This window comes from Cavia porcellus, unplaced genomic scaffold (genome assembly GCF_034190915.1).
Source record: "Cavia porcellus strain 051 isolate PalLab524CR breed Dunkin Hartley unplaced genomic scaffold, mCavPor4.1 scaffold_11, whole genome shotgun sequence".
Taxonomy (NCBI): domain Eukaryota; kingdom Metazoa; phylum Chordata; class Mammalia; order Rodentia; family Caviidae; genus Cavia; species Cavia porcellus.
The window spans coordinates 54381911-54408519 of NW_026947494.1; the positions used below are offsets into that span (position 1 = coordinate 54381911).

Genomic DNA, 26609 nt, shown 5'->3' on the forward strand with positions numbered 1-26609 from the left:
CCCTTCCTCTCCTCCCCACTCACAAAAGCTTTATTTCCATTACTGTCCTTCATTCTTTTTTAAAATCGCTTTTCCTTTCCTTCCCTTCCCTCACTCTCCTCCTCTGGTAACTTTGACATTTGAACATTTTGTTCCAACTTCCCAATATCTATCTTCCACTTTGTACCTTACTTACCCTTTGAAGAGAAACAATGTGATATTTTAAAAAATGTATTTATTTCACTTAAAATTATATTCGCAAGGTGCATCCTTTACCTAACAATGTGTAAAGTTTATACTTCTTTATGGAAAAATAGTATTCCATTGTATATAAACACCACATTTGCTTTATCCATTCATCCATTGATGGGCATATGGGCTGTTTCCAAAATTTAAATGTCATAAATTTTGCAGCTGTCGACATGGATGTACATATTATTGGGTGTTGCAGTTGGGGTTTGCAGGAAAAACAATTTAATATAGGACACATAATTTAGAGGATTGTTTTATAGTATTCACCTGAAGAGTCAAATACAAAAGAGTGTGGGAGATCTGTGCACACACTAGAGTCCCAGAGAATCCAGCTAAGGGCCTAGACCCCACTGCAATGTGCTACCCAACTTCAGCTGAAGACCTAGATCCCATGGCAGTATCCTCCATGAATCCAGTTGGAGGCCTGGGGTCTGGGACAATGTCTCGTGCAGGTCTGTATCAAGGATCTGCATGGGGAAGACCCCTAGGTCAGTATGGAAGCTAGAAAGTCTGTGCCGGGCTGGGGATTTAGCTCAGCGGCATAAGCGCCTGCCTTGCAAGCAGGCAGTCGTGAGTTCGATCCCTGGTACCGATAAAAACGAAAAAACACCAAAAAAAAAAATTTTTTTTTTTTAAATTAAAAAAAAAAAAAAAAAAAAAAGAAAGTCTGTGCCAGTAGGATGAAGGCTCTGTGCCAGCAAGCTGAGGGATCTTCATTGGATCCAGGAAGGGAAACTCAAAGTAAGGACCAGAATGTGGTATGGTATTTTTAATCCTTTAATAAAGATACTTAGGAGGAGAATAACTGGGTCAAATAGAACCTCTAGTTTTAGTTTTTTGAGGGCTCTTCACAGTGCTTTCTTCATAGAGATTTCATAGTGGTTGTACCGGTTTATACCATTGCCAGTGGTAGAGAAGGGTTCCTTTTCTCCACTGCTTCACCAGCATTTGCCCTTGGTTGATTTCTGGATGATAGCTATTCTTTGTGTATGTAGTGAGATTGAGTCTCAGTGTTGTTTTAGTTGACATTTCTTGAATGATCAATGATGTTGAACATTTTTCCCTTCTACATAATTGGTTGCCTTGGCATGTGAATTCATTCTATTGAAATATTTGGAATTATTCTCTTGGTTGTGTTTTTTTATGCTATCCTTCAGAACATTTTGGAGTGCTGGTTTGGTGAGCATTAATTTCTTCATCTGTTCTTTGTCAAGAAAGTATCATATTTCTCCATCAGTTTTAAAAGATAATTTTTTCGAGTACATCAGTCTGGGTTGGAGGTTGTTTTCTTTTTTTTTTTTTTCCTGTTGTACCAGAATATCTTTATTTTTTTTAATTTTTATTTAAAGAAAGACTAAACAAAACAGAAAATAGGTAGAAATAATGCATTCAGAGAAAAAAATCAATAGTAAGAAATCACTAGTTGATGTTTACATATTGTCGTTTTATAAATAGTTGTTCGAGATACAAAAATGGAACATATAAAGTGGGAATTCAAACAGCAAGACACCAAACCGTTGTGTTCAACTGTCACACAAAAACTTAGTAACATGGTTGTGAATCTTATACACTTAAACATACATGCAGTTATCCATATCTTCATTTATGTTTACATTAAACAAACTAAAGCAGGTTAAAATCATTCTGAACAAAGAATAATAGTATTCCCGGATTTCACATCATGATACTCTGTGATCAGCACTGAGTACTGTAGTGTCTGGTTTTTTTTTTAATTTAATTTAATGAAAGACTAAATAAAACAGAAAACGGGTAGAAATAATACATAATTTCAAAGAAAAACAGTAAGAAATCACTAGTTGATGATTACAGATTGCCTACTTAAAAACACTTATTCAAGATACTCAAGTGGAACATATAAAGTAGGGATTCAAACAGTGAGACTGCAACCAGTTCTGTTCAGCTATCCAACAAAAACTTAGAAATATGATTATCAACCCTAAACACTTAAACATACGTGCAGTAACATGCAGTAATCCATATCTCCAATTATGTGGAGATTGAATAAACCAAAGCAGGGTGATATCACTCTGAACAAAGAATAATACTATTGCTGGGTTTCACATTATGACACTCCAGGATCAGCAGTGGGTATTTTAGTGTCTCTTTTTCTTCAAAGTATCTGTTCATTTCATCATGTGTCATAAGATCAGATCTCATAAACTGTTTATAGATTCTACATATGCATGAGTCTTAACATGTATTTCTATCCTTTTTATATTAGAGGGAGAAACAAAACAAAGCAAGACAAAACAAAACATATTCATATAAACACATGAAATGAAATAAACATATAAGACCATTGCACAAGGAGTTCTACCATAATTCCTGTGTTGTCTCTTGTTATCTCCAAGAGAAATGGTTATATCATCAGACATAATATAATTGAATATATCAGTACATAATGTATTAATAAAAACCCAACTTTGTATATAGTATAAAACTTCAAAAACCGGCAGTTATCAAACCAGAATGTGTATTGTAGAGTCTTGTCATCTTCAGTGTAGTTGCCTATACTCTCAGACGTGATAGTATCAATCGTATCAGTTTTGAATAAAATCTTCTCTGCTTTATTTCTGTTATGCTCTTTTTTTTGCCATCAGTTGTCTGCTTATCTTCTTCATTCTGTTTTCTGCTCCATTCATTGAGGCCTCTCTGCCACTGTTCCTGGAATCGTAGTACTTTTCTCTCTCTCTAGAATGCCCTGCAGTATTCTCTGTAGAGTTGAATTGGTGGTTGTGAATTTCCCAAGTTCTTCTTTGTCTTGGAAGCATCTTGTTTCTCCATTAATTTCTAGAGACAGTTTATCAGGGTATATCATTCTGAGATGGAGGTTATTTTCTTGCAGGGCTTGGAGTATTTTGCTCCAGGCTCTTCTTGACTTGATGGTTTGTGTTGAGCCGTTATTCTGATGGGCCTTCCTTTATAGGTGATCTGTTTCTTGTCTCTAACAGCTTTTAATATTCTGTTCTTAAATTGAATTTCTGGGATCTTGATTATTATATGCCTGGGTGTAGCTCTGTTTTGGTTGTAGGTGGCTGGAGTTCTATATGCCTCATATATCAGAATATCATTTCCTTTTCTTATGTTTGAGAAGTTTTCCTTAATTATTTTTGTGAATAACCTTTGTGGTTCCTTTGTTTGTACCCCAGCTTCTTCATTCACATTCTTTATTCTCAAGTTATAGATCCTTTTGTTGTCTTCTAGCCTTTGTATTGTTACTGCTTGTTTCCTTGTTATTTTTAAAAAGTTTTCCCTTGCATATTCCCACTTTGCAAAATTGTCCTCCAGTTTGGATCATCTATCCTTCATTTCTTTCAAGCTGATTTGCCATCTTTCCATAGAGTTTTTAATTTCCTGGCGATCTCTTTGAATCTGCTTCATGTATTCTATATTTTTTTATATTCTTCATCAAATGGTTCTCTCCTTTGTTTGCATTCCTTCCTTCTTCTGTCTGTGTCTGCTTGAGGGTTGCTTAGTATCTCTTTTATTAATCTTCTTATATCATGCTTTATTTGGCTAAATGTTTCACTTTTGAACTCGTCTATGAGGTCCCGAATATATCTGTTTATGTCCACTGGTGCTGTGTCTGATATTGCATGTTTGCTGTTCTCATTCTCCTTTGTATTTACCTATCCTGGGTCCATGTTCTCAAGGTTGGGATGTGGGGACTTTTTGTTGTTGCTTCCTCTTCCCATCTTTTTTGCTTCTTCCAGGAGGCCCCAGTTTCTTTCTTTGTTGGTTGAAATTCTTCTGAAGTGCGCTGGCTAGATGACCCTTCCCACCGACTGAGGTTGTTTTCCTTTAGGGCTTGAAATACTTGATGTTTTCCTCGACTTAAGGATTTGTGTTGAGATGTCTACTGTGATTTCGATGGGTTTTCCTTTATAGGTGATTTCTTCATTTCTCTAAAGCTCTTAACCAGTCCCATTATTTGAGTACAGCATGACTCAAAAAAATTGCATATTTTCCCATTAAGTTTTATAAGATAACAGGAAATGAAAAAACACCAATTTTATCAAATGTATTCAGTATGAGAATCAATACATTGAAATGATACCTGCTAGAGTAGTACTCAGAATAGTCAGTACATAAACAAACTTGTTGCCCAAGTGATGCTCAGGGGAAATAGTTGAGTTCATGTTAAATTTCTGGAATCTTGACTAATACATGCTTTGGTATGGTTTTTTTTCTGATCTTTCCAATTTGGAGTCCTGTATGCCACACTTATGTATTTGTCAAATTCTTTTCCCATACTTGGAAACTTTTCTACTATTACTTCTGGGAATGGTCTTTTTATGCCCTGTGTGTTATCTTCTTCTGATTTCTTATTGATTTTAATTAATCTTATATTTTTCTTCTTTGTATCATGTGGCAGCTGTTGGATTGATTTTTCATGGTCGCTTGCTTTTTTAACGTAGTCTTTCATTCAATGATCACCAACCACAACCCTGTCTCCTAGATCTTATACTCTATCTTGACATTGGTTAATTGTGCCTTGTTTACTTTCAATAGAATTTTTAATCTCCTGAATATCCCTTTGTATCTGTTTTATACCATACACTTCTTTCTTATGTTGGGCATTCATGGTTTCCCTAAGCTCCTCTATTTTTATCTGTATCTATTCTAGATTCACTGACCATTTCCTTCATTATGATCATCATCTCGTAGTTATCAGCGTAATTAATAGTATTGTTTTGTTTTTGTCTGAGAATTTACTCATTTGCTTTGTTACTTCTGCTGCTACCATTTCATAAAATTCAGCTGGGAGGCTTTTGATTTCTTCCAACTCAGTGCACTCAGGGCTTGCTTTGGGTTGTTTGGGTGTTTCGGATTACATTTTGCTTTTGAGTTTTCTCATTTTCTTTTTATCAGTCTGTCTTTGCTTTCTTTCTTTCTTTTTCTTTTTTCCTGTCTTTTAGGTCTATTCTCATTGAAGCTTGTAAACTGCTCATGGTAGATAGTTTTATTAGTAGTATCAAAATCTCTGTAGGTAGTAATACTTTTCAGAGCTGTTTTCTAGGCATAGATGGCTTTTGGCCTTTGAGTCTGTCCTAGCATCCTACTTGTTCTGTTTATTAGGATAAAAGGTTGCACTCAGTTGTTTCGTACTGGCCTCAGATAATCCAGGTATTGGGATACAAGGAGGAGCAACTGATCACAACAGCTTCATGATCTTGGCTAATTTAGTATAATCAGTAATGACTATATTATGAAACACAAACTGGAACATGACAAACTGTAATAGCTAATACTTTGTTGCCTTTACTCCTTGGTACAAGATTTATAGTTTACAGCAAGATTCATGACAACGCAGAATATACACTTGATAGAGCAATTTTGCTTCCTTTCACAGCAATGCAGTATTCAGCCATAGTAAGATAAAGTTAACTACCTGTAGATTCATCCAGGTAAATGGTATGGTTGTGGTAGTATAAAACAAACAAATAGGTTATGAAGCATGAAGCAATGGTAGATGTAAAGAACGTGGTAAAGTTTATTAGAAAGTCTTGTTAAGGAGTAAAGGGAAATAAGTGGGAGGCAACCACCTAAAGATGACCATCTACAAAAAGGATAATAATGGGAGTAGAGATTAAGCTACAGGAAGAGAAAATAAGAAAAAATACTAAGGGGACTGATTGAAGAAAGGTGAGAAAAGATGGGGAGAGAGAATAAAGTGTGAGCCTATTCAAACAATTAAAACAAAGTGATGATGGAGGAAGGGCTAGAAAATAATAAAACTCGAACTTCTACCAAAAGAAAAAGTAGTGAAAAATCAAAAACATACCAATTATGGAGGAAAAAAGAAGAAGAGAGAAAAAAGTTCCTATGTATTTCCAGAGAAGTGTTATCTTCCCAGGTCATTAGTCTTTAATCTTACAAGTGCTGTTCCTCTTTGCCGGCTTTATAGTCGGTGAGTTTGTATGGAGACCAAGATTGTACTATTAACATTGCAGTGGTTATTCTAGTCATCAAGTTTACGCACTGCTTTTGTTAATACAAAAAGAAAGGGACTGCAATGGAAGGAAATTGATCAGATTTCTTATCTTATTAGACATAGAGTCTACTTAGAATAAAGGCTAACATATTTCCAAGTATAGGGTAATTCTTCTCTGTACTCTAAATTTGCACAGCTAAATTTATGATGTACATTTTGTGTAAATAGCCATCTGTAGAAATGTACTATGTTACTTTGGAGGGAGAAGTTTTAAAGCATAAAGATTTTGTATTTTTGTCTAGTGTTAGTAAACAATTTTGCCCAACTTAAGAAATTACTTTTCTGTACCAGCAGGTGGAAGCAGGAACAGCAGAATCGTAATACTTTGCTTGCTGCATGTACTACATGATCTGTAGATTATATCTATGGTTCAGAATATCCTCACAATGTGTTCCTCATTTAATTTTCTTTATACTATTGTTTGAGCACCTTTCTTTGACTGCTTCATCTTTTGCTTGATTTGCTTCAAGTCTTGAGCTGCATTCACATATTTAGGACAGACAAATGTAAGTTTTTCATTTTTTTTTAACAAAAGAAGCAGCTTTATTTTAATCATTCTGTGACTTTTGCCATCCATATTACCTTAAGTGATCTTACATCAAATACATTCAACAAAATTACAACTATACTTTTAAGAAGGAAAATTTGTAAAACTATTTCTTTTCTCCATCATAGAAATGTTATCATCCTAAAAATTGCTAACCATTATTTATAAATAAGAAAGTCTTCGCGTATTCTACATATAGCACTCAGCACCCACCTAAGTGATAAATATGGCGCACTAATGAAGAGTCACTAGAAGCCCAAGCTTGAAATGTACAAGCACAAGAAGACTGCAGCTCTTAAACTGGAAAGAATGTACCAAACACATTCACATTTATTTTCTTCACTTTTTAAATTTATGTGTGAGACAGAGTCTCACTATGGAACCCAGGCTGGCCTTGAACTCATGCCTCAACCCTCCCAGGGCTGGAATTATAGGTGTGTGCCATCATGAGTGGGCATTTTTTAAAAGCAAATAACAAAGACCCAGTTTACCAGCTTTTTAAAATCTAAGCTTAATATTACATATTTAACAATTGTCAAAACTTGGCTAAGTTGCCACCTTTTATGCACAACAGAAAACCATCCTTAAAATGTAGATTAAACCAGAAATGTGTTAGCATTGATACATTAATATCTTTCATTACTAAACACCGAAAAAAAATGGAAAATTACCTCTGTGGATGACTCCTGGCCATGTTAGCTTCACAGCAGGCTGTACTACTTGGCTCACGTTTCAGGCACAATGGCAAGCAGATCCCTGCTGTTGTTAAGAGTACAGTCTTGGCCTAGTGCTACTCAGAGTCCAGGCTTCCCTTGGATCATGTTTAATACAAAGCAAATTCCAATTTTAAGGACAAAAAAATGACCCTCTGTGTAGTCCTGATGGTGACCTGAAAAGTCTGTCACGAAGAGGGGCTCCAATGAGCTGTTTATAAATGCTGTAGGTACAATTAGTTATACAGAAAATTAAGTTCATTTGAAATCAAAAAATGTTCCTGCCATGCAGGGTGGCACATGCCTATAATCCTAGCACCTGATTGGCTAAGGTAGAAGGATCACTGCAAATTCAAGACCAGCCTGCATTTGTACAAGACTGGCTTAAAAAATTTTTTTTCCTATTAATCCTCAAATGGTATTTGTTACAGTTTAACATTTCTGTTAAATGCCTGCATTGAATTACTCATTCAAGCGTAGCAGCTGCTTGTTACCATTTGTGGTTAACTCTCTTTAACTTCTACTCCTTATTGACTGTTCCCTGCGATTTTTCTGCCATTAATGATTTTAGTAGAACTTGATACAGATTCAAAATTGCCCATCTCACCTGCACCAAATGTTGTGAACAAAAGTAAACTGAGGGCCCCCAATGGCCTGAAGACCCAAATGAAGTAAATCATAGATCATACAGCAAACAAAGTCCACCTGAAAAGCCACTGAAGGTGGAGAAAAAGGAACCTGCACCATAGCTTCTGCTTCATAGAGGGACCACTTTGATTCCCCCCAAATCTTTGAGTGGGTCTTTGAAGAAATCAGATGAAAACAAAGTCCCTTCCACCAAAGTATTCCTGAAGACAACACCTGGATTCTGGAATGTGAAGCCAAACTCAAATGAACTGTCAGCGTGTCTTTTGCCTTCCCCACCATTCTTTACCATATTTGTCAGAGATGTCTTGTTTTTAAGCAGCTGATAGCAGCTCACATGCCTCACTCAGATGTTTGAATTTTCACTCTGCTTTTTTATTCTCAGGACTTTTATCTAGAGGCCACTTTAATGCCAGTTTCTAATATGTCTTCTTGATGTCCTCAGCTGAGGCATATCTCTGCTCCCCCTGGAACTTCATATAAGGCACCATGTTTTAACAGGTCATTGGAACAAATCTAGGATGTGGACAAAGGTGGGAGGTGTGCAGCTGTGTCTTTGCAGCTCCAGCATGGTGCGCATGGCACTTCCTCCATCTCTTTTCTATATTCACTGATTCAACACTTACAGTACTTGTGCTGTATGCTAAATACATTCTTCTATCTGAGTTCACCGGGAAATGCAAAAATAACTGAGACGCTGGCCCTATTTCCCAGGAGCTTATATAGTAGATAAATTACAAGGAAAATGTCTGCAGCCCTTCCTCCCTGACCTATGGGAAGATATATCAGTCATCCTTGCTGGTATATCTCCAAACAGGGTATGTCTGGCTTGGGCAATAATAAAGTTCAGTATTCACACAGACTACAGTTCACTCAACAAATATTTTCTGAGTACTAAGCATTATATAGAGGCTTAATTTCTATATAAACAATTTGTTTTCCTTATAGATAAAGGGCCAAAACAATTTTCAATGAAAGGATATTTTCAAAATTTTTAACATTTTTTTTATATCTCTTACATGTGTGAACAAGTAACCAACTAACATATAGATCCTGAAACATTGATCTGAAGGAATTTTCAGTTAGAAGTAGCTGATATAACATTTCCTGTCATATAGAAGACCTTCCACAAATGTTGGTTGAAGTGAAAGTATGATGATCTAATAGATAAATCTTTTTAGCTGTTACTAACAGCCAATAACCATGCAAATTATTTTACAAAGAATATGAAAGAGAACCAGGTTCTAAGGTTTGGTGTACATGTGTGTATGTATAGAATGTGATGGAAAATTGAAAAGAATGACCTCAGAATTTTTTTCCAAAATGTAGCAGACATCAATATTCTCTACTGTCCTTAAGGCCCAAGCTATCCATTGTATTAATCCATCATGTATCAGGAATGTCCAGTCTAATTAAAGGTTTTTAGTTTTCATCATCAGCTTCATTATGAAAATTTTACACAGCCATCATCTAACCTGTGTCAGCCCTACTTTCCACCCATGTACATACCATTAAGTCCACATACCTATATACTCATAGAGCTGTGCTGAAGGACTCCGTCAGCTTGGAAGTCTTGTCCTTGTTGAAGTCTTTCTTAGATTCTCCAAGGCCGAGTTTTTCCTCCATGTCTTCTACATTCCTATTACTTTGTGTAGACTTTATTACCTGATATTTTAATTCACTATGTCTGTTTCCTTTTCACAAGTGTATAAGCTCTGAAAGGCCAATAACTTTTATTATTTTGTAACCTCAGTATTAATTGAAGAAATAGTGCATTTCTGAATAATTTCACTCCTGTGAAACTCACTCCAATCCTTTAGTAGAGAGCTTTTTGATTTTGTTAGTCTGCATTATATGTATAATTCCAAGTCAATATAGGAAGTCAGTATCTCTTATGTGAGGAATCACACAGGAATAAAGAACCAGTACTCTTTACTGCATAGAAAGTATTCTCAAAATGCCTCCACTAAATCTTTATCAATAAGAAGTATAAGACCTTTGCTTAAGTACTTTATGAAAAAGTTTACTGTTTCCTGGGAATATATCTTTTCAAGTTTTTATTGATTACCTAAGAACAATTAATTAAAGGGTTCTGAAAAAAAGAATGAGCCCTTGATGCAAAGTAGTCCCAGTATGAGGTTGTCAATGTTTGTTTGTTTGTTTGATGGTACTGGGGTTAAAACGAAAGCTTTTACACTCAGCAACATCTGCAGCCCTTTTTTAATTTTTTATTTTGTGGCAGGGTCTTGATAAGATGCTAAGTTGTCCAGACTCAACTAAAACTTGTACTTTTTCTGCCTCAGCCTTCCAGTGTGCTGAGATTAGACATGCTCCACCACACCTAACTTGAGTTGTTGTAGTCTTTGGCTATGTGTGATTGAAAGCTGCCCAAGCCTACATAGCCTGTTTGTCTGAGCTGAATGGGAGCTAAATTGGGGCATTCCTCCTCAACACCTGCCGAATTCTATCCAGGACTAGTGTAAATAACATATCAGGCAAGCGATATACAGTAAGTATATATGCTTTTGTTTACCTTGCTTTCTCCATTGAAAAGTAAGGTGGAAGATGAGGGAGTTGCCAGTAGTGAGAAGTTGGATGTTTGCCTTTGTATGTTTACAATTTAGTTTTAAAAAGTGGATTGCAGACTCAGGACTGAACTTGAATCCCAATGTCACACCTGCTGTGTGACCTTCAATGAGTTTCTTATTTAACTGTGCCCAGTAAAACCAGTGAAAAACACATTTATCTGATTGGGAAGGTTAAGTAAGAAAATGCATGTAAACTCTTTAATGTCCTCTTTAAAACTATTAAGGTTGGTGATAATAACACCAGTCGTATGTGTAACGAACTTCTAGCTTAGATACCTTGGTAGAGAGTAGAAAATTGAGACTGGAAGTTTTTGAAGAAGATTAGGCTGAATGTGTTGCATTTGAGATATCTGTGGATCTGCAACTCCAGTTAGAGATCTGGGTGGAGACTGTAGATGATTACAGGTGGTGATTGACACTGTGGGAGCAGAAGGCATCTCTGAGGATAAATAAGTAAAATGAAGAGACCACCAAGTGCAGAATCATGAACGACATAATTTTTATTACTTAATACAGGAAAAGAAGTCAGCAAAAGAGACTGAGAAGAAATGTTGATAGACATATGAAGGAGCTAGGGATACAGCTTTAGTGGTGGAGTGCTGTCCTCCAGCATGTGTATGGCCTTGGATTTGATCTCCAGCACCACAAAAATAGCAATAAGATAATATGCAGTACTGGGAATTAAATGCAGGGCTCCACACTGAGTTAAAGCCCTAGTCCTTTTATTTTTATTCAGAAACAGGGTCTTGCTCAATTGTCCAGTTGGAACTTGAATTTAGAATCATTGTACCTCAGTCTCCCAGAGTGTTAGGATTACAGGTGTGTACCACCGTGCTGGGGTTAACAATAAGGAAAAATTTTAGCTGGGTGAGGTGGTGGTGCACTCCTGTAATCCCAGTATTCCGGAAGCCCAAAGCACAAGAATCACTGCAGGTTCGAGACCAGCCTGCACAACAAAGTGAGTTCAAGGCCAGCCTGAACTGCATAATGAGACGCTGTCTCTAAATAAATAAATAAAAATTTAAAAATTAAAGAATTAGAAAAAAAGAATAATGACTTTTGCCAGGCCACTTTTAGTGAAATAATGTGTAAGAATTAATGATAAACAAGAAAGCAATGGCAGTAAATGGGAAATTTGCTAAGTGTAAATGCTAATGACTAAGTAGGGTTACACATGTCTGTTTAAAACTAATAAAAATAAGAGGAGGATGGATAAACATTACACTTCCTATTAACTGTGAAATTCAACTAAAATAACCTATCCAGATACTAATTCTTCACTTTGCATCGACAAATAGTAAAAGTAACAATTCTGACTAAAGATGTAAGTCTGTGTTTACTGATAAACAGTCTGTTCATCAGAAAGTTTAATTCCAAACCAAATCAAAAGCTCCTTAAATAGAATCATCCATTGTTGAGAGAATAGTGACTCAAGTAATAGATGTTTCTTGGGGACTATAGTTAGTAATACTGGAGGGCACACTTACTGTTGAGCACTGTCCTGAACTTGATGCCTCACAGCAGCAGTGCATTCAGAAGAGAAGTTGTGAACAACATTCAGGACACTTGAGTATCTAATGCATGCTGTTATAACAAGGCTGTATCATTTCTCCTGTTGCAGAGCAGGGCTCTATATAATGCCCTATGAGTGCTAAATTCTTGGAACAATTTGTATATTGGAGATATATATATAAAATAAGATATGCTAAAGACTTTTTTCTTTTTGGGCACAGTTTTTTAGGTCCACAAACCTTGTTAGGTTCGGGGTTCTAACAATATCTGTGGTTACGTGACCTTTTTGCTTTGTGCCTTGGTCGGAGTAATTGGCAAGAGGTGTTCTTACATCATGGCAGCTGGGAAGCAAAAGACACAGCAGAGGGCTAGATTTCCAGTATCTCTTCTGAAGATGCTCCCAATGACTTAACTTGTTTCCACTTGGCCAGTGATGGTGAACCTTTTAGAGCTGGTGGTGATAGCAAACATCCCACTACACCACATGTGCCATAGGTTTGTCACTATTACAACTAGGTTCCCGGTCCTAAAGAGTCTGCCACCTCCTAATAGTGCTGTGGCTGGAGTCTAGGCCCATAACACATGGGACTTTGGAGACATTTAAGATCCAAACTATAACAACATGTGTCGGTGCACACCTGTAATCCCAGTGCTTGGAAGACAGAGGCAGGAGGATTGCCATGAGTTCAACACCAGCCTGTACTACATAGTGAACCCTGTCTCAGACAAAACAAACTACGACACCACGTTTTAATTAAGGCAAAGCAGAAGATGCAGTGCTCTGGGATAAGGTTGAGAATGGAGGGAAGTTTGAATGGAAGAGGAAACGGACCGTGGGGGAGAGGTTCACTGGCTGGCAGTGCTATACATTGGGTTCGGACAGGATGTGTGGCATGAAAGGCTATTCAGACCAGAGAGAAAACAGAAAGTTCACGTGTTTGTTATGTGGAAGGAAGTGGAGAACTACCAGGAAGTTTTAGGTAAGTTTTCTAGCTTGATCCACCATGGTAGGGACAGTTAAAAAATTAGATTGTCTCATTTGCAAAATTAAGGACATGAAATTTAAACAATCTCATAGGAGGACAATCTGTTTTTATATTTTAATTATGTTATCACCAGGCTTTTGAGAATGGCGCTTTTCAATACTCAGCCTCAGTCTCAGTGTTGTAAGGATACTGCCTGACACATAGGACAACTCAGCAGATGCCTTCTCTCATCCTCTTGTATTCTTCCCTTTTGCTTTCCACATAAGGTACTTAGCAACCAGGTTTGCAATTGGAAGGGAAAAGGGGCACCTTTAGGATAGCACAGGCAGAGCTGCTTGGCATATATTCACTGTCAGCTATAGTTTCAGAAATAAGGTCATTGAGTTGGGACTACACATTGAAAGTGTCTGTAGAGGGTGGAAGTGTTTTCTGTGTGTTGTCTAATATGGTAGCCACTTAGCACAGTAGCTGTGGAATATTTGAAATGTTCTTATACAATTCAGGGCATCAACTTCATTCTTCATTTAAATTTAAGTAACCACATATGACTATCGTGGATAAGGAGCTACTTGGCTGATGGCTTCCAGGAGGAAATAGGCTAAGTGCCTACGTAAGCTGCAGCGAAGTGACTGGACTTCCCTCCTGGGGGATAAAGTAAAGGAGTCCTCTGTTCTCTGATAAAGGAAGTCTGAATGCTGCACTTGAGCTAAAGCTCAAGATGGAAAAAACAGCTTTGTCGACAACAGAAATTAAGATTAGAGGAGAATGTTCCTGATGAATAGACCAGAGAAATAAAGTAAACATATACAGAAATTCTAGACAGGATAGTGGGTGGTTGATTGTCAGATCTTAGTGGTAGTCTGCAAAAAGCACTTTTTTCCAAAGCAAATACTGGAAATGTTTGCCAAGTATTTGTAAGAATTGGGGAGAATTTCAGGAAGTATCGTATAAAACGTATAGTACAACACAGCACTCTAGTATAGAAAAGGGATGGAAAATAGATAAATTGCAGAGATATGGAAGTCATGGCATTATACATAATGAACTTTCAGAGTAGTCTGCCTTTGATAAAATACATTTCCTTGTATGAATGTTTGTGATGATGAAGGAAGATGGTGTTGCTTTAGTGTTTCATCACAGCTGTTTCATGTGTATAGTGAACATTCATGATCAGCTCAGCAGGGTAGAACGTGTTGGGGTGGAATGTGCCGTAACGATTGTGCCTGAGAAAATCCCAGTCTCATTTACAACGCAAGGCAAACTAATTAAACATATGGAAGATAGTAATTTCAGTGTCTCAAATGAACAGCATAAAAAAATGATAGAAGTTCAAATCTGGGTGAACTACAACAGCCAAAGATACCTGCATGAGAGGAAGAACAGGCCTTGAAACTGGGCTTCAAAAGAAAACCCAGTAAGTTGGAACATTTTTGAAAATACATTCCAGAATGTTTTGTAAAAGTTTCAAGATAGTAATTAACTTAGAATAACTATGGCATACTCATTTGTCCAAATGAAATTCTGCAACCTGGTCAGAGTCTGGCCTAAGCAATTCATTAGTTCTTTGGACACAGAGATTATAGCCCTCACAAATGTACTTTCCTGCCAACTCTTTTATCATATCCTCTATTATTTCTTAGGTATAAATTTCAGTTTTATCTTCAAAAATACTTAAAGGTGCCAATAAAGAAAGTGTGCTTGAAACAAAAGTAATAAAGAACTTCAAATTTTTTGGAGAAAAAGTTAGTGTTTAATTAGCAGTAAGGATCTCTGGTTCATCTGGGTTTTCATTTTCAAACAATTGCACATAGTATCTCCTATAGAGAAAGTGATTGTGCTGTGTTGCCTTCTTTCAACTTTAGTGGTTCTCACTTACAAAAAAGTCAGTGAAAGTCTTCTCTAGATTCTCAATATGAGCTGTAGGTGCACTGTTTCCCAGAGGCTGATGAAGGAGAAGAGGTCAATACACTAGCAATTGAAAATGTAACATAGGGAAAAAGGAAATGAAGATGGAAGAGAAAATGCAGAGACAAGAGAGAGAAGAAAATAATAGGTAAAATGTTGTGGTTGAAGTTTAGAGAATCTCCTTTCCTTTTGTAACAAAAACTGTAAATCTTGAAATAAAGATGAAATCCCAAAAAGTAACAAAAGAAAATAAAATGTGTTCTGTTGACCCATGACATCATCATTTCTAATTTTCCTTCCTTCCTTTTTGGCCCTTCTGTGTTCATAGAAGAATACTACAATACAGAAAGGGTGGCTTTTCATTAGTTGCAGTGAACACCAAAGAAAGGTGTATTTGTTTGGCCAACCAAAGAATGAATAATTTTCTCAGTTTAACTAAGGTAAACTCAGGAATACTGTGGCCACTCGCTCAACTTTTTGGTAAATGTTAAGAAATTTAGTGAAAACCACTGGACAGCATCTCATCAGTGAAATGCTTAAAAGGTAATTTTATTTAAAAGTTATGTAGCAGTAATGCATACCTGTTTGTAGTCATTAGTTCGTTCTAAGCGGAGTGGTGAAAAGAGTAGAAGTCCTGTGATTTAAATATTATCCTTCTACTTACTGTTCATGACAGTCAGTTATCCCAGGGCCAGCCTTTTGGTTTATGATAGATCTTCCTTTGTGGCACAATTAATCATGGTCATGGGTACCTTTTTTTGGACCCCTTGGTTCTGTGTGTCCCTAAGGTTACAGGAACAGTTACTGAAACTTTTTGGCAAATTTCACATACTGAACTTCGTATTTCTGATCAGCATCCAGAACATAAGCTCCTCCATCTGTTTTATACTCTGGCCACCAGAATAGGTTTCTTTTTTCTCTATGCTTAATTCTCTATACTTCTCTCTATTCTTAATCTATTATTAGCTTTTATTCATCAGTTGTGATTCTATATGAAGCCAAAATATAACCTTACTTTGAAACTGATTTAAACAATGGAGGGTATTTATTGACTCACAACTGGAAGGTCTGGCTCTGGACTACAGAATTAGTTGATCTAAAGGTTCAGTGATGTCATTAAATATTTAGTTTCCTTCCTTTCTTCTACCATTCACAGTGTTTATTTCATTATAAATCAGATTCCACTTTCTCATAGATGGCTGCCAGCTGCTATCAAGGACACAAATTAGTTGTAGTGAGTAGAAATCAGACTTCTTTCTCTTCGTGTGTTCCAAGCAAGGATTCCAGAGTTGGAGGCAGCCACCTTCAGAGAATGTGGACTGTGGGGGTGTGGGAGTGCATGTGCACTGGGAGAAAAATGATTTCATATATGTAATTGATAAGAAAAAAGATGGGTAACTAGACAGCCAATACTTATCTAACCATTTGTTGTTCTAGACCTGTTAGAATTTCAGAAGCCATTTCCTGTGATAAAGAAAACCTTTTATTATTCTGCTTCATAATCTTCTTTCTGCTGTTGACTTTTACTAATATCCACTCTCCTCTGAAGAAAATCTTCCCTCTACTTTCTTTCTTCCACACCTGATACCACAAAGTAAGAAGGAAACATCGCGTCTTGGTTCCCCTACCTCCACCCCGACCTGCAGTAATATTCCTAGATCAACACTTCCACCACTGATAAAAGCATCTTTTGTCAGGGATTAGGGGTAGGGTTTACACAAGCCCTGAGTTCAGTCCTCAGCGCCACAAGGACAAAGCATCTTTGACTCTGTAGCTGTGATTTTCCCATTCTATACCCTATGCATATTGTCCTCTCAACCTCCTGGTTGGTCCCTTCATTCTTCAAGATTTTGGCTTTTGATCCAGTCTTCCTTCAACTCCCAGACAGACCACCAACCTGCAGACCTAGTGTGCATGTAGACCCTCTTTATCCAAGCTAGACTCAGTTTGCACTCTTCACCTTGTTTTTACCGGCCATCTACTTTCAGGAAAATTCCCTGCGTCTTTTCATACTGCTTAAACTTTGAGTTCTTAAGTTCAAACATCTCACATTTTTACTGTTACTTAGCCCATTGTACTGTGTTATTTTACTGTGTCTTCAATTTCTCTTTCTATCTAAAACAAATTGCTCTGCCCATGTGTTATATTCCATTTCTTTTTGCTTCCATAGGAAATTTGCTCACTCTGTATCTTCTTTTGAAATTTTTGTTTTAAGTAGAATTGTAAAAGATTCCTTATGTATTCAAACTTAAAACTACAGTATGTATTCCTAAATCTTTTCTAAGACTAAGACCTTCTTCATGACCTCCTTGCATGAACTGCACCTAATATGCATCTTCTTGATTTTGTTTCTTTAACCTGAAACATGACTTTAAAGACACATGTAAGTAATCTAAATTCAGAAGCCTTCTGCATCTTTATGACTCTTTTTCCAATCTTGTTTTACACTGGAAAAATTTTTTGTTGTTTTAATTTTGAGTAACTGTCTTTTTGAAAGTATTTTTAAGAGTATTTTAGTACCTTTAGAGTTCATTCAGTTTACAGATACCTTGAGGAGTGGTTACATGCACATACCATCACTTGTTTCTTTTTGTCAGTTCCCTTCCCCTCTCTCTCCCTCCCCCCTCCTTCAATTCCCCTGTTCCATTTTTCATTCTTATTGATGTTATTAATCTTGTCTCATGCTATGACGTATGTTTACATTAACTGAGATTATTAGGTTCTTGTACGTAGCATACCTCTATTGTATTTAGTCCCTTGCCCCTTGCAGTTGTTCCCTGGGCCCACTTCCCTACTGTGAGAGATCCATCCTTTGTCCCCTTCTGTCTATCCTTTATTATTCTCTTTGTACTTTGCCTCAGTCAAATGAGATATACCATATGACATTTAAACTTATGTGTCTTAATATAGTGAATTTTCCTTCACATGTGGCATATCCAAAATTCATTGTGTCGTTTTCCCCCAAAACCCTTCTCTTTCTTCTGTAGCCCCAATAGCACTAATTGGTACCAACATCCTTCCAACTAGCTCCAAGATAGAAACCTGGACATTATGCTTAACTTTCTCATTCTCACCTCTGCCCCCTTATATCCATTCAGTACGGAGTCATATTGACTGTACCATCTGAGTATCTTTTAAATCACTCCAGTTTCCCTATTTCCTACCATGATAATCCATTATCAATACTGTAATAGCAGCTTCTCTCTAAAATGATCCTCTTTCACAAACCTTTCTATGATTTCTCTAAAATGCAAACTTATCACATCTCTGTCCTACTAAAACCTTTCACAAAACCCTGTCCACAGCACTTATCTTCAGTGCCTGTCACAGTAACTACATATATTATGTGTGCATAAATGTTTATTGGGAAAATTTCTTCCTTAAACAAGTTATTTAGCCTTTTGCACATAATGAGTTAAAAGAGAATAATGCCCTGCCTACTTTATAAGGTTGTTTCTGGACCCTGTAAGATGAGAAAAATAAAGTTTAGCATAGTAATTAAGAGTGAGTTCTAGATCTGTATTGCCTGGTTTTTAATCTTAGCGTCTCCTATGTAATGTGACCTTGAGCAAGTTAGTTCTCTATGTCTTATTTTTCTCTTTAGTAAAATGATAATGTCTACAGTATGTAACTCAGTTGTTGAAGGACTGAATGAGTTTCTACATGGAAAGCGTTTTGAATAGTGCCTGAGAACACTATGTATATGTTAGCTAATAAATATGATATTTTTATTTATAAGCTCAAAAATGGGTGGGGTACAGAGAGAAGGGAGAATAAAGGAGAAAGAGACATGCACACATATACAAAGCATCAGTATTATTTGAATGTGTTAAAGGAGTGAAGAACTAACATTACTTCTAAGAATGTGTTTCTTGTTTTTCTTTTATGATATTGTAATTTCTATGCCAGAGACTATTTTCCACAAATAAATTCAAATAATAATTCTTGATTTGCATGAAAATTTGAGGGAAAAGTGTTCAGTATAAAAACAAATTTTAAATGTTTCCTTGCCAAGCCTGCAAACATTTTTTAAATCTGTGTACATAGTAGGTAGAAGTTAACAGAGAGAAGATTTCTAGTTTAATTTATACAGAACAATTATTACATCACTGACACCTAGCTTCATTTTTCTGTATAATTTCATGACATAAATTCAGTATTTGGATTGTATGAATTCCATAAAACTATAATTATTCAAAAATAGAAAGCTCGAGGGCATTTAGTTTTATGCATATGTATTCACATGAGAGAATTTGCTCAATTTAAATTGAATTTTATAATATACATTTGTATCTTGACTTTGGACATACAAAAGTTCCTAATTTCTATTCTTCTTTCTGATTCTTCTTAGAGTTGGTGGTTCCGGGGTTTTACTAAGAATGACATTAGGAAGAGAAGTAGCATCCTCCCTTCGGGCAGTATCTTCTTCTACTACAAATGGGAAAAATGTTCTAAGGTGGGATCTTTCACCAGAGCAAATTAGAACAAGAACCGAGGAATTAATCATGCAGACCAAACAGGTGTATGATGCTGTTGGAATGCTCAAGATGGAGGAAGTCACCTACGAGAACTGTTTACAGGTGCTGGCAGACGTGGAAGTGACATATATAGGTGGGTAGGTTGCACAGGTGCATCAGTATTCCATTCTCTACCATCTAAAGCCATTTCATGCTTTGTTTCCTGGCAATCAGACTTCCAGTTTTATAAGAGATTACTTTTTATATTATGGTTGTTTAGTTGCTTAGAATAAAATCGCCTATGGTTTATAAATTTTACTATGTTGATAAAGATGCTGTAAGATGACAACTATCATTACACTGTTTACTGAACAGCATTTAATAATACATTTTAAACTTTCAGTTCACACCATAACCCATTAATTCCATTATCCTGAAATATTCTAAGGAAAAATAAGATCCAGGCAAAATTATATAAATTTATGTAAAAGTATGCACTTTTCTCATAGAAGGGCTCAGAAACAACCCCCATATCTCACCAAATAGAATTGTGGATATACGACTACAATTTGGTGACTAATTAGTAAACTGTCCATCCTCTGTAACACTCTGTAGCCATGAAAATCATAGAAGTAGTATTAAATGACATAGAAGAAAAGGATGCAGAGGAAAACCTGGAAGAAAATCAGGTTTCACAGAGTTAACAAGATTTTGCAGAGAAGCAGAACCAATAGAGTACATGCAGGGAGATTTATTAAAGGAACTGGCTCACATGATAATGGAAGATGACAAGTCTAAACTCTGCATATGGACCAGCAGCCCGAGACTCAGAGTGCCAGCTGTGCAGATGAGGCCTGAAGGTGGTCTGTGGCAGAGTTCTTCCTTGCTTGGGCAGGCAGAACTTGTTTCAGATAGGCCCTCAACTCCAGGGATGAAGCTACTCATGTTACACAGAATAATCAGCTTACTCTCAGTTCACAAATGTAAATGTTAGACTCTTCAAAAAACACTGTCAGGAATTACATAAAATTAACTATCACAACAGTTAATATTCTGAGTGAGGCTTTACAGTTTGTTTTGACTTTCTTCTTTATGTGTTTTTTGTTTTCCATATTTCCTACATCAAACATACACAGTATTGTTTTTATAATGTATCAGACCTTTTGAATTAGAAGGAGTGAAGATTCATTTTGGTTATCTCTTAGAATTGGACATATTTCATAGGATGACTAATTAAACAACCTGGGCTGTATATCTAAATTTCATGAGAATATGAAGTAAGTAAAAAACTGGATCATAAATATTTCTCTGCATCCTGAAATTTGAAAGGCTGTCAGAATCCAGCACAGCCAGAGCAACCTGTTTATCTCTCCATCACCAAGAGCTCCCTACCCTATGTTCCACAGTAATAAGGAACTTAGGTGGATATTTTAATCTCGCGTTTCTTTCCATATCTATCCTAGTACCAATTAGTTCACTTTCATTAATGACCACTACATCTGCTTACAAGGATCTGGTAGAATTCTTAAGAGTCCAAGGGATGAAACTTCAGCAGTTTTTACAACAGGCACCTTCCTATATATGTCCTGCCCTGTTGTGGGTCTGTCTCCGGTTCAGGTGCTTACATCTTTAGTGACTTAAGGCTTTAGCTTTTCTATTCACATATTTGACTGGTCTAAAAATCCATTGGGGTTTAAAAACAAAGTCCTTTAAAATAATTATCTTTAATTCTATTTTTTTATAATCTTTTAAGCATATCTCAAAATTTGTGGTGTTTATTTTTGTTCTTCCATAAATTTATCTTTTGGTTAATCATTAAGGTTTTTGAGTTTTGGGACTGATTGTTTTAAATTCACTTTCTCTTATCTGTATATGTTCTGAGAGTTCATTCTACCTCTTACAGTAAATGTTAAAGCTTCTTTTGTCTAATGCCAGCTACAAAGCATCAGCATTGTTTATAGTTTGGCAAGGAGTGTGTAAATCTGGCTCCAACTTTGAGGCAAAATATAGAAGAAAATGGTTTTCAGTGTGATTGTTTATTTAAGAATCTGCTTCCAGTTTTAAGGCTTCTGAATTTTGTGCTCCTAATTCAAGTTCCTGAGAAGTTTTGATTCCTTCTTAATAACACTAAGCTATTTTTTAAAAGTAAAGAGAAACTACAACCTAAAGTTAACTGAATCACTTAAGTACTGTATGGGTTAAAGTTTAAACCTTCTGTTCCACTTTTTCCTTTACCATTAGACATAACATTATAAACTAAATTAAGTCCTACCAAACATGGTGTTGCATGCCTGTAATCCCAGCTCTCAGGAAGCTGAGACAGGAGGGTCACTGAAACTTTGAGGCCAGCCTGGGCAACATAATGAGTTCAAGACAAACCGGAATTACATAGGAAGTCCTGTCTCAAAAACCAAAAACTATATATAAATTAAATCCTAAAATACACTTGTCTAAGTTGCATTTTGTAGTACACATTATGGACTTATTTTGATATTTCTGGCAGGTATTTTTAAAACAGTTTTATTTGTAACAATCTTTTAAGAGGACTGATAAGTGAGGCAGCTTATCAAACTATTATTTCTTGGTGTTTAAAAGATAGATAACACATGTATAAATTTTACCTCTTTGTAAGACCTCAAAATACTGGAAATGATCAAAGTACTCAACTGTCAGCATAACTACAACCATTGCTATAAAATACATTTCTTTTTGTTATGTAGTACTAGGTATTTCACTAATATCAGTTTTATCTAAATAAAGTCAAAATATGATATATGAAAAACCCAAGGACCACTCTTAACAGGTGAAAATTAGAGCAAACTAAGTTATTTACCATTATCATTAAAAGAGATATTCCATATCTAGCTATATTTGCTGGATGAATCCACTTAAAATTCTGAGAATCCTCCCAAATTATATGGAACTTTTATTAGAGTTTATATGATGTGTGTGTTTGGAGGAGAGTCCATAATTTTGGTTTGATTCTTTAAGGCATCTGTAGTTAAAAAAAAGAAGAAGAAGAAGAAGAAGAAGAAGAAGAAGAAGAAGAAGAAGAAGAAGAAGAAGAAGAAGAAGAAGAAGAAAGGAAATCTGTTCTAATCAAACCCTATGCTGCTAAATCAATCAGCTTACTTTCTGAAAATCCTTGTCTTTCCAGGCCCTATGCTTGCAGGCTTTATCTTTCCAACCCCATTCTAAGCCCCTCATCCTGTAAGATCCTCCATAGCCCATTACCTGGTGTCCCAGCACTTGGGAGCTACTACCTATAATGTATCCTGTTTGTTTGACAGCCAACAGGTTCTGTCCCATGTTCTTCTTTATCTTTTTAATGTAGCCTGTTCCTGCCTTCTCAGGTCATAAGAACTATAAATTGTCAGTATAAAAACTATATTTTCAACTATTCCCAGTTAATAAATGTTTACCCTAAATATACTTAAATAAATGTTTAGTGCCCATCCTCTTGTTCATAAAGATTTCAAATAGAAAATAGAACAGCCAAGATTTGCATTAACTGATGTTTCTTGATAGTGTTGGGAACTTTTACAGAAAATATAAAATGAAAACGTAATCAGCTTAGTCTTCATCTAGGAAGAAAGTATTTGGCTTAATACTGATTTGGCAAGACTTGTCATGCTCATGGTTTCTTCATCTGTCAACAGTGGAAAGAACCATGTTAGATTTTCCTCAGCATGTGTCCTGTGACAAAGAAGTACGGGCAGCAAGTACAGAAGCAGACAAGAGACTTTCTCGTTTTGATATTGAGATGAGCATGAGAGAAGATATATTTCAGAAAATTGTTCATTTACAGGTAAGTGGTATTATGAATTCCTTTAAATAGGGAGTGGAGACCTACAACCCAAAAGTAAGAATCTGCGAGCTGGAGCAGCTGGAGCTCAGGGGCAGAATGCACAAGGCCCTGTGTTCTGTCCCCAGCACAAGGGTACCCTTTGACCTGGGATAAGTATTTGAATTTTCCTAGATTTGGTTTCTAATGTTTATAATGAATATGCATAGTATTATATAATGTATTATAATAATTACATTTACATGGAATTATGATTTCATTCACTTAAAATTAAAGACCAAGCTAGGGTGGTACATGCCAGTAGTGCATGCCAGTCATCCCAGCACTTAGTAAGCTGAGACAGGAAGATTGCCAAGAGTTTGAGACCAGCCTGGTCTACATAGTGAGTTCAAGGCTGCCCTGAACTGCTTAGTGAGACCATGTGTCAAAAAATAAATAAATAAATAAAAATCAAAGGAGTAATCAAAAGGCACATCTGTAATTCTGTATTTGACCATCATAAGCTATGAAGTTCAGAATTAAAAATCTCTGAATTTGGATGGTTTGTATTAGATCCGATTAATTAAAAACAAATGGAATCCAATTATCTATACATACCTTGGTTTCGGCTGTAATATTAATGACAAGACTTGATAATGTATGTGAGAGTCATGCTTGCTGATGTCAACCTTGTATTTCTTAATACTCACAAAAATTATGGATAATAAGTTTTCTGCATGGGTCAATTTTGAGTACTTTGATTTCTTAATCAACAATGTTGATTTGCTTCCCAGAATTTTCATAATGTCTTAGTTTTAAATTGTTATTGTCCTGATACCTTTACAATTTTTTGAAAAAGTGTTTCACTGTGCTAGGCACTTTTTATTATGCATATTACTTTTTGCAGAATTGCAAAAAACTTTAATTTGCAACTCTTGGGGCTGGGGATTTAGCTCAGCGGCATAAGCGCCTGCCTTGCAAGCAGGCAGTCGTGAGTTCATCCCTGGTACCAATAAAAGACAAAAAAAAAAAAAAAAAAAAAGAGCAAAACATCAATAGTAAGATGCAAGAGCAGCATAGTGGTCAGTAAGTGCTTGGCAGACACCATGCATACACTTTGTTAAATCCCTCAAGGGAAGGTCTGTATTGTTTCACTCTGTTTTGAACCTCTAGCAAAAGAACTGCTACAGAGTAAGCGTTTAGTAATTGTCTTAGTCAGTTTTCTCATCTCTTAGACAAAATATTGTCTATGCACAAGGAGAAGCTTATTTTGACTCATGATTTTTAAAACTTTGTCTGTGGTGAAAGGACCTGCACTGAGGCAAGTTTCTCAGGTCATGGAGCCTAGAAAACAGAGAAAGAAGGAAGGATCCTGGAAGAGAAATGTGTCCTCCTCCAGTGACCTGCCTCTTCTGGCCAGTGGCACCTTGCAGCAGCACACACAGCTGCTGAACTTAACAGTACGTGATTCCTCTGGTGCACAGTGTGCCGCATGGATCCAGTTACCTTCCTCAAGTCCTGCCTATGAGTGCTTGAAGCTTTTGTGGGTCTCCATGTAAACCATAACAATGTCCAATGAACTAACATGGGAAAGCAGTGGCAGGTTCATAAAATAGGCCGTCAGTAATTGGTGCTGAAACATAAGTTATCTATGTGGAAAAAAATTAAATATGATCTCTTCCTCACAACAGACTGAAAAAATAGTTCCCAATATCTGAAGGTCCTAAATTAATAGATTAAAATTTAAAGTTTCTAGAACTTTGTCTAGGATGGTATCTTTATATCATCTGGGCACAAGATATGTTTTTTATACAAGACACAAAAATGCTAATTATGAAGTATAAACTAATAAATTGACTACATTAAAATAACTGGTTCAGCCAGACATGATGACTCATGCCTATAATCTCAGCACTCAGGAAGCTGAGGCAAGAAGATTGCTATGCATTTGAAGCCAGCCTGGATTACAAAGTGAGCTCAAAGCCAGCCTGAACTGCATAGGAAGCCCTTGTCTCAAAAAGACTAAAATAAAGTAACTGATTCATAAAGTAAAAAGATAAATACTGAGAAAAGAAAATTACAAAACATTATAGTAGCAAAATAGTCTAGGATACACAGAAAACTAGTGTATCAGTAACAAAGGAACATCCCAGTAAAAAGATGGGCAGATGACTTGAAGAGATAATTCGGAAGAAACACAAATGGCAGTTAATCATATGGAAAGTTACCCTCATTAGTATTCAGAGAAATGCAAATGAAGGCCGCAGCAAGTTGCTGTTTTTCACATACAACACTGGCAAAAATTAAGAACTCTAGCAATGGCAGTTTTCTTTGTGAATATGGTTCAATGAAAGTGTTCATGTACTACGAGAATGTGATTAATTAAAAATAATAACAACTAAGGTGTATAAAGCAGATTTATAAAATCAACCCTAAATTCTCTACAATCCTGCATACCCTCTCTACCTCCAACTCCAATATTTACAATGATAGCAAACCTTTTAGAGCTTTCAATTGTACCAAACAGCTAGCTTCAGAAAGCATGCCATAAGTTTGCCTCCACTGTCCTAGAGGTATTTTTGTAGTTGTGCCCAAATGAAATTGGGTAAGTGTTCATTACAGTATTACAATTTAAAAATTGACTATTTCAACCAGCTTTTTATTAGCAAGAAAAAAAATCAATCACAAGTGATACATTTATACAACTGAATATTTTAAAGCATTGAAATAAATATGGCAACTGTGAAACTATATGGCTCAATCTTAGTAAAAATGAGAAAAAAATTGCAGAGTGCTGCATACAACATTATCATTTTATAAAGCTCAAAAAGAAACAGATATACATCAGTAATAGAACTAGAAAAATGTGTCTCATAAAATTCAAGAGTTTTTTTTTGCATTAGTTGCCTGTTACATTGGTAAATGTAATTGTGTTAATGTTCTGTTTTATAAATAAAGGATGGATTTAATTTGTCCTTATAACTCACATGTATATAATTATATTCATTTGTACATATCAAGTATTACATAAAAATTTATTAAATCTATTCTTAATTCTACCAAAAACATAACTTCTTCATCCTGTTAAAGAATGACCAAATGTCAAAAGATGTCAATTATGCAGCAGGTCTTGGTATTTCCCATTTTTTATACAATCTTCTCAACCATTAACCAAAATCCAGCAAAAATCAGTTGCATAGATATTCTTTCAAGCTGCATTGTGAG

At 36.0% G+C, this 26609-nt stretch overlaps 1 protein-coding gene and 1 pseudogene across 2 annotated transcripts in view; one reads left to right on the forward strand and one right to left on the reverse strand.

Moving 5' to 3' along the window:
• The window catches only part of Nln (neurolysin), a 96579-nt gene that overhangs the window by 16146 nt on the left and 53824 nt on the right, over positions 1-26609 (forward strand). For both annotated transcript variants that reach the window (XM_005000285.4, XM_003462682.4), the window contains exons 2-3: positions 19495-19754; positions 23260-23408. In XM_005000285.4, the coding sequence (XP_005000342.1) occupies positions 19495-19754; positions 23260-23408 (409 nt within the window). The remainder of the gene's footprint in view (positions 1-19494; positions 19755-23259; positions 23409-26609) is intronic.
• On the reverse strand, positions 8035-8643 carry LOC111754791 (dnaJ homolog subfamily B member 6-like; annotated as a pseudogene).